At 38.4% G+C, this 8,799-nt stretch overlaps 2 protein-coding genes across 2 annotated transcripts; both read left to right on the plus strand.

Annotated features, from left to right (window-relative positions):
* The first annotated feature begins 1,745 nt into the window (after window positions 1–1,745).
* Window positions 1,746–4,221, plus strand: LOC104939718 (perforin-1). Its single transcript, XM_010756270.3, has 2 exons — window positions 1,746–1,862; window positions 3,575–4,221. Exon 2 carries the CDS (start codon window positions 3,589–3,591, stop codon window positions 3,970–3,972), a length of 384 nt encoding a protein of 127 aa, XP_010754572.1. The 5' UTR covers window positions 1,746–1,862; window positions 3,575–3,588; the 3' UTR covers window positions 3,973–4,221.
* A 1,340-nt stretch (window positions 4,222–5,561) lies between these two features.
* LOC113745170 (perforin-1-like) lies at window positions 5,562–7,106 on the plus strand. Its single transcript, XM_027276659.1, has 2 exons — window positions 5,562–5,663; window positions 6,505–7,106. Exons 1-2 carry the CDS (start codon window positions 5,634–5,636, stop codon window positions 6,898–6,900), a joined length of 426 nt encoding a protein of 141 aa, XP_027132460.1. The 5' UTR covers window positions 5,562–5,633; the 3' UTR covers window positions 6,901–7,106.
* The last annotated feature ends 1,693 nt before the right edge of the window (window positions 7,107–8,799 follow it).

Below are 8,799 nucleotides of genomic sequence, written 5' to 3' on the forward strand. Positions count from 1 at the left end.
CGGCTCGCGGAAGAAATAGAAATCTTGCGGAAAGCTCGCGCCGTGGCGCGGAGAGCCGCTTCTGGGACGCTTCTGATCCGCGTCTGATCCGCGCCCGGTGTGAGTGCTCTCATTGACTAGACTGGATTCTATTTGCTACGGTGACCGCGGCGGTGCCGTTCCGCTTCCGTTCCGCTTCCGTTCCGCGTCCGGTGTGAGTTGGCCTTAATATTGTCCATGTGAATATTGAAATCTCCCAGCACTACATTATTTGATGAGAGAGTGGACAGGTGTGTGAGCAGAGCAGCAAAGTCATTTAGAAAGTTGTTATTAGCTTTTGGGGGACGGTAGGTAGTTGTAATGATAGTGGGAGTATGCCAGACAGTTTACACAAGGTGGATTCGAAGGAGAAGAAGGTGGGAACAGACACCAGCGAGACTTTCCACTTCTCACAGTGAATTATCGCAAGACCTCCTCCCCGGCCGGTGTTACGAGGTTGACAGATGTAAACAAACCCCGGAGGAGTGGATTCGTTAAGTTGTGAAAAGTCATTGGGCTGTTGCCAGGTCTCGGTTAAGCAGAGAAAGTCTATCTTACGGTCGGTGAGGAGATCCTGGATGCTCGTGAGTGACCGGATGTTGAGCAGACCGAAGTTGACAGTGGTGTTGTCACATCTGACAGGTGTGTTAGCCGACCGGGCTAGGCAGGCTAGCACACTGTGGTCAACAACCCGGCCGGTTTTGCGTGGGGGGCGACAAGAAGTGGACCAGATGGACTTTATTGTTTTCGGGGCTCCCGGGATCTCTCTCAGCAGATAGTATGGACGTAGTAGACCATCGGCAAGCAGTTTAACATCCGGGTTACAGAACTGTTCTTTAGTTGTGATGTGACCGGGATTACACCATCTGCTGTTAACTGGAACGGCAAGCCTTTCCGCCCACGCTCTCGGTACAATCCCGGTCAGCCCGGACAGTGATGTCCCTGTACAGCCATTTCTCCATGAAGCACATCAGACTGCATTCCCGGTACTCTGTGTGGCTCTGCGTTAGCGCTGTTAGCTCGTCCATTTTGTTGCTATGAGAAAACAAATTTCCCATAACAACAGAGGGGGGACACGGCTTAAATCCTCTCCTCTCTGTAAGTCCGTCCAGTCTCGAGCCTCCTCTGTTCTCACGCGTTGCTTCCCTCCTCTGCATCCTCAGTGTGTTTTCCTCCAGAGTTTAGCTGGTATATCGGCTGGTCTTGCTGCTATGCCGGCCGGCATTAGTGCGATCAGCTGTTCCCCGGAGTAAACAAAGGCAGCATGTCCAGGTGGAAGCGCCATTTAAAAAACAACACGAAGAAAAAAAACTCTCCAAAAACAACCTCGTCAGAGAGGGTGGGACTCCACAGAGTCACAGAAAACAAAAAACGAACAAAAGAGAAAAAAGTCAAAAAGCGACCTCAAAGCCTGGAGGAGCGTAACAGACAGCTTGCTTGTTCATGTTTGCTTTTTGGCTAATCTCATTTTAGCTTAATTGCTAATATCAGCAACAAGACTAAACCATCTGTGGGCTCATAATTGTGAACAAGTTGTTTTATTACTTACAGCCTGTATGCCATAGCCTTAGCATAGTGCCAAACCTTGCCATGGTCATGCCAAATTATTATTCTTACATTCAAAAAGGCTTAGCATAAAACCTGATTTTATTTTGATCACATTGAAAAACTTTGGGTGCAAGTTCGTCTTCCAGGAACTCACTCTATTTCTGTTATGTTGCATAATGCTGAGAGTGTAGCAGATTGTTTTATTTTTTGGGGGAGGTCAAGATATGAGTGCTGATGGCCTATAAAAACATGCAACAGCAGATGGATAGGTGAGAAGAAAGATATCAAGACAACAGGTAAGACTTTCAAACACACATTAGTTTTTAGTTCTGTTCAATTTTATAAGTTATGAATGACTGTCAAGTAGCCTTCACAGTACTGGCCAAAATTAAATTCCTCTAAATTATTAGTAATGTTGCTCCAGAACTGCTGGATGTACAAATAAGCCACTGTTATTTTATTTATTATTTTTTAAATTAATTTATTTCATTGTTTCATTTAGTACTGACGACGGAGTATTAGGGCCACATTTAAATTTAAAAAATGTTTTGGAATTAATTACGAGATTAAAGTCGTTATCGAATATGGAGGCGAGAATTAATTACGAGATTAAAGTCGTTATCAAATATGGCAGCGAGAATTAATTACAAGATTAAAGTTGTTATTAAGTATGGTGAGAATTAGCCTAATTACGACATTAAAGTCATTGTTAAATATGGCGAGAATTAATTACTCGCCATATTTAATAACGACTTTAATCTCATAATTAATTCTCGCCATATTTAATAACGACTTTAATCTCGTAATTCATTCTCGCCATATTTGATAACGACTTTAATCTCGTAATTAATTCTCGCCATATTTGATAACGACTTTAATCTCGTAATTAATTCCTTTTTTTTTTTTTTTTTTTATGTGGCCCTAATACTCCGTTGTAGTTTAGGCAGGCACAGTGCACACTCAAAAGTAACTGCATCAGAGCTAATTTACATCTGGTCTTGGGTTGTTAGTCTACTTGTTAATCTAATTTAGTAAATTAGTAAGCCTACATGTCACCTTTAGTCCTTCATAACCTGAACCTGGAGTCAATCTAATGAATCATCCAAAGATCAAATAAAAAATGATTTCAGAAAATATTGTAAATATATATTATAGCTGTCAAATATTATATTTTGACAGCTGTGGAAAATATACTATTTGTTAATCATTTTGCACTCTGCAAATTTGTGAAACTATTGTTAAATTAAACTGCACACAAAGAAATTCTCTTTTTAATTTTGGATCAGTGATGAAATCAAATGTTGAAGGCCAGGCACCCTGAGTATACAAGCCTCAAAGGACTAACATATTATTAATGTAAGTAGAACTTTAAAAAAGGGAAATGGTCTAAGCAAATCCAGCTGTTATTAAGCTACAGTTTCACACTTGCTTTCAGTGAGTATGATGCAATGTCCCTTCAATATCTAACCCTAAGTTTTGTGTGCAAACACAACAAGCACATAGGTTTGTATAATCTTTAAGAGAAGACTTATGTTTTAGGCAAAAGCAGCTGGTGCCACATGGCCATTTCACAGTTGCCTTCTTGTTTGTAGTGTCTATAAATAGTGCAGTGCCACTTATTTCCATTGTCCAATTGAAACTACATTTTAGTAATAGCACACTATGTCAACAATTCTGTTTTATGTGATTTGTTTTAGCAAATTATGGCCTAAAACAACTTCTCAAAACTGGGTTTCATTGTAGAGTTTCAGGGTATAAATAGTATAAATATTATTTCATGATTAGTTTATGGTATAGCAGTCCAACAGAAATAAAACCTGAAGCCTCAGAAATTGAACTTGCAGGAGTTTCAAACGAATAGAATACTAGTGCAACAGAAAAATAGTTTTTCTAGTATAGCAGTTTTCTTGCAATGCAAATACTTTACAAATATAGTAATATAAAATGTCACAAACTGTTAGGAAAAGAATGAAGATCACACTAAGTTGTTGTTGTTCCCCCTCTTCAGTGTCCTATCAAGTCATGGCCTTCAGGCTTCCCCTCTTGCTAGTCCTATGCAGTCTGACTGTGGCTCAGTCCCAGCTGCAGTTGTTTAACCTGCGGGCAACTGGTCTACCCTCTGATTTGCTGGGAATCACAGATGGCTATGTCAAGGTGTTCTGTGACTCAATTAGTCTGGGGAAGACATCCATCCGTCACAATGAAGTCAACCCCTGGTGGGAGGAGGTTTTTGCCTACTTCAAAGCCCAGGAAAACAATGTACTGAGGCTTGAGGTTCATGACAGTGATCTCGTCTTCGATGATTTGCTGGGAGTCTGTGAGCGTCAGATCAAGCTGGGAACCTATGAGCACGACTGCATCTTGAATGAAGGTGGCACCCTCCATTATGCCTACACCCTTGGCTGAGACAATTCATGTATAGTGTTTACATGCAATCTTCACATCTCCCAGATATATGATTTCTAAGACACTAACTGTGAGTAGTTAGGTTTTTTGTCCCAAATCTATGTTTCATTATTTAGGATTAGACCAGAAAAATAGTCACTCAAATACATAAACTTGATCACTAAACCTTATTCCAGTGACTATATCATTGTCTCTTTTACCCTGTTTCCAAGGTTGTCAAAAATAAATAAACTGTGCTGCAATACCAAACCCACACTGTATTGTTTGCTTAGCCATTTGGATAATGAAGTGGGAGTGAAACACAGAAATAATCAGTTTGTCTATTCTACTTGACAGGAGTTTTGTACCTTCTCAGGCCAACACAGAGATCAATCAATTCCTTTTTAAATATAAATTCTGTCAAACCAATAAACATTATAAGCACATCTATGGGTTAATGGAACAGCAAAATTAAATGTTTTGCCTTCTTATACATATTTCCAATTCCTTCAACAATGAAACTGTTAGATGCAAATATCACTGACAAATCTCTCAGACTTTTTTATGTTTACAAAAAACAAGAAATCCATGACATCAACAGGTAAAACATCCCATTGATTGGATTGTATAATACAGGGTTTCATATAGAGGTAACCGTACCAATATAAAAGGAAGAATGTGACAATCAGAACAACAGATGGCAAACATTTGTGCCAAAAGAGGTAAAGCAAAAGGGAAACAAATAACATTAGTGCCAGCTCAATTTTATTTAGGTCAGGTTTATTTATTTAGAAATGTAGCCACACTATTAATAGTTACACCTGAGTTGACAAGTGAACACATCTAATGTGATAAAGGTTTTTGCAGAAACACATTTTTTGCAAAGGTTTCATGGGGTAGGTAAGCCACCCAGCAGGTTTGTAAGATAACTAGGGCATACACACTGCAATTTAGACAGAAATATAAAACACAAAAAAACCTGCCTCAACACTGAAAACTTGTAGTTTTAATAACCACTAAATGGGCTTTTAACGTACAATACTCTAAGGCAAAATATATATAATCTTCAGGAAATTTCTCAGTCTTCTGTCCTTGTGATATTACTACTCATGCTGAAATAAAGGATCAGAACCTATACAACCTGTGATCTTTGGACAATTTGTACAAGGCTGTTTCAATTGTAAATAAACTAGATCTGATTTGATGATTGTAGTGCTATAGTATTCTTGTCAGATATGCAGTAAGGTAGCCATTGGGCCAAACAAGCTGATCTAACCCAGAGCCAAAATGTCTAGTTCTAATAATAATAAAACATTTTATTTAAAAGGCTTTTCTAGACACTCAAAGACACTTTACATAATAAAAAAACATGAAATCAGCAAAAACAATATGAAATAGTACACTAAAAACATTATACTGAGCTAAACATTACATTTTGAAAAGGTGTGTTTTTGTTAGAGATTTGAAGGTGGGAAAGTCAGTACAGTCACGGATGTGTTTGGGGAGAGAGTTCCAGAGGGAGGGGGCAGCTGCAGAGAAGGCTCCGTCGCCCCAGGTTCTGTTATATTACATAATGCTGAGAGTGCAGCAGGTTGTGTTGTCAGTGTATTGTAGGAGGGTGAGATGAAGCTGATATGAGTCTGTGAGCCTTGAGCCTAAAAACATGTGGAACAGCAGGCACTATGGTGAGAAACAAGGCATCAAGACTCCAGGTAAGACTAAATCTGTTGCTGTCATTTTGTTTACTACAGAGTTTGCTTTTTTAATTTCTTCTAAATAATTTTTACATTATTATTTTATGTAGCTACATTTAACCCCTATTTTTAACCATAATTTGCCATTGTTTCTGTTTCTATAGGTTTCTTTTTAGATTTCTTTCTCTGTTCTGTTAATTTCTGTTTTATGTTCTATTTTAAAAAAATTGTATCCTTCTGTGCCCTTCATCTGAGACCAATTCTGTCATTAAAATCAAATGCTACTTTTGTTTGTGAATGTAAATATATGCATTTGAAGGTTTTATCCATCTGTCCACTGTGACTAACAAGGACGTCTCCTTTCTAACTAATTTTAGAGTTTTAGAAAATCCAGTTTCAAAACACATGCTGTAATCATATGACATGATATTATATGATTTCTGAGTCAACCTCACCCAGCAAGGTTTGACTACATATTGCCATGTTACACAATCTTCCTTGTAATGTGTTTTATAACTTATAACTTAATTGCGTTCCATACATGTGTTTAAATGAGATATTATACTGTATGTGTATGGTATTTTCTTTTTGCATATTGTGACCTGCATTGAATTGACATTGGCATATACAGTACATTGCATTGGCATATCTGTAAGAGGCATCCAACTACTGAATAGATCACCTTGTTTTGTAATAAACGCGTATTGAATAAAAAAAAAAGAAAAAAAAATTCTTATAATAATGATTTCCATCTTAGTAAGTAAGTAAATGCCTCACAATGATTTCCAGGAATTCTGGCATTCTGGAGGAAAACAAAGCAAAAAAAAAAGTGCAAAGATCTGTTGTTTCTCATCCACAGCCTGACACCATGGCCTTCAGTCTTTCACTCCTCGTGTTGGTCCTGTGCAGTCAGAGTGTGGCTGAAGCCCAGTTGAAGTTGTTTAACTTGAGAGCCAGTGATCTTCCCTCCAGCCTCCTTGGAACTACAGATGGCTATGTCAAGGTGTTCTGTGGCTCAGCAACTTTGGGTGAAACATCTGTTCGTAACAATAACCCAAACCCCTGGTGGGAAGAGAAGTTCACCTACTTTAAGGCTGAGGAGAATGACATATTGAGGCTTGAGGTTCATGACAGTGATGTTGTCTTTGATGACCTACTGGGAGTCTGCCAGCGTCAGATCAAGCTAGGAACCCATGAGCATGACTGTTTCCTGGAAAAAGGCGGGATCCTCCATTACTCCTATACCCTTGGTTGAGACAGTCATTGGCCTTGTACTGTATAGATATATCTAACTTTTAGTTTTCACATGCAGCCTGCATCTCTCAGGAATCATTTCCTTATAATGTATGATTTCTAAGTGACCAGCTCTTTACAGCTCTATTATTTTGCTGTTCAAAATCTATAATTGATCATTTCATAAACTTAATCAATAAACCTTATTCCAGTGGCTTTATCACATTATTCGTTGGCTAGCATGGATGAATGCAAGAAAGACTATATTTAAGAGACTTAGTCCTCATTCTATTGTACAAGTTTTCGATCAGATAATCACCCAGAGACATTTAAATAGCTTTATGGAAAACACCCTGTGAGCATCCACTCCAGTCTCTTTATTATGGTTCATCATCATGATCCTATCTAATAAATAAAAATAAACCTTTCCTGGACTCAAAACAATATTTAGGCCACTTATGCATTTCAGTTATATAGAGAATTTCCATCCATTTGAATTACATAGTTTTAATATAATAACAAACTATATAATAACTAACAAACTTAATGTGAAGCAAGTAATAAGATTTATGTAATCGTACTAATAAACTCAAAATGACTGCATTCATTTTCGCTGTAGGGTTTGGGCAAACAAATTGGTTTTATTAAATCAAATCAAATCAAATCAATTTTATTTGTATAGCCCAAAGTCACAAAGTACATTTGCCTCAGAGGGCTTTACAATCTGTACAGGGAGTGACACCCTCTGTCCTTAGACCCTCGGTTCGAGTGAGGAAAAACTTGCCCACAAAAACCCTTTTAACAGGGAAAAAATGTGGAAGAAACCTCAGGAAGAGCCACAGAGGAGGGATCCCTCTCCCAGGACGGACAGACATGCAATGGATGTCACGTGTACAGGACAAATTAACACAAACATATTGTACAATTACAATGACTGACAAAATGACAATGAATCACAATGAATGACAAAAATGATTACAGTAACTGATATGGTAGTAATAATGACAGTAATAATATATGTAGTGGGCGTCGTGCAGGATCCCAGCAGCAGCCACGATCCACGAGAACCTGCTGGGCAGCAGCCACGATCCACGAGAACCTGCTGGACGTCAGAGCACAGAAAATATATTGATATTGAATGCCTAAACCTGGCTTCTGTGTAGTGGAAGCACATTGTGTTTATTAGTACTATTACATAAATGATGTATGTATGATGAATGAATGTGATTTTCTCGTGGTAATAATTTCAAGCAGACAAGCTACCCCGGACTACAGGAATTTGTTTGTTATTAATGTGACTTTTTGCCTCCTCTATGCCATGTGTTTCCTGTTGTTTTCACCATCCCTTCTGTGTTTTGTCTGTCTGTCTGTCTGTCTGACTGTCTGTCTATCTCTCTTTGTGTTCTTGGGCATGGCCTCTGAGATCTTATGAATACTTTTAAAAGAGAGGGTAATGCAGCAATAAATATACAGTATTGATAACTACAGTTATACAACAAGTAGTTCTGATCAAGCAATCTGACTGGTCAACTAGACATTTAGAATTCATTCAATTCAATTCATTTAATTTTATTATCATACAGAGCAGGTTAGACTGTACTCCTTATAATATTGGATAGAGAGCAAGAGTGACAGTCTAGTCCAGACATGGGCAAACTACGGCCCGCGGGCCATATACGGCCCGTTAGGCTTTTCAATATGGCCCGCCGAACTTATCCGCATCCAAAAAATAAAAATATCTCATTAATGCATGTTACTAACCAAACTTCCCTGGAGTTTCTTGTGCTCTGTCGTCCGCAGGTTCTCATGGATCGTGGCTGGCTGTGATCCTGCACGACGTCTACTACATATATTTTACTGCATTATTACTACCATATCTGTTACTGTAATAATTTTTATCATTCATTGTGATTCATTGTCA

The sequence above is a fragment of the Larimichthys crocea genome, unplaced genomic scaffold (genome assembly GCF_000972845.2).
Source record: "Larimichthys crocea isolate SSNF unplaced genomic scaffold, L_crocea_2.0 scaffold50850, whole genome shotgun sequence".
NCBI lineage: Eukaryota > Metazoa > Chordata > Actinopteri > Sciaenidae > Larimichthys > Larimichthys crocea.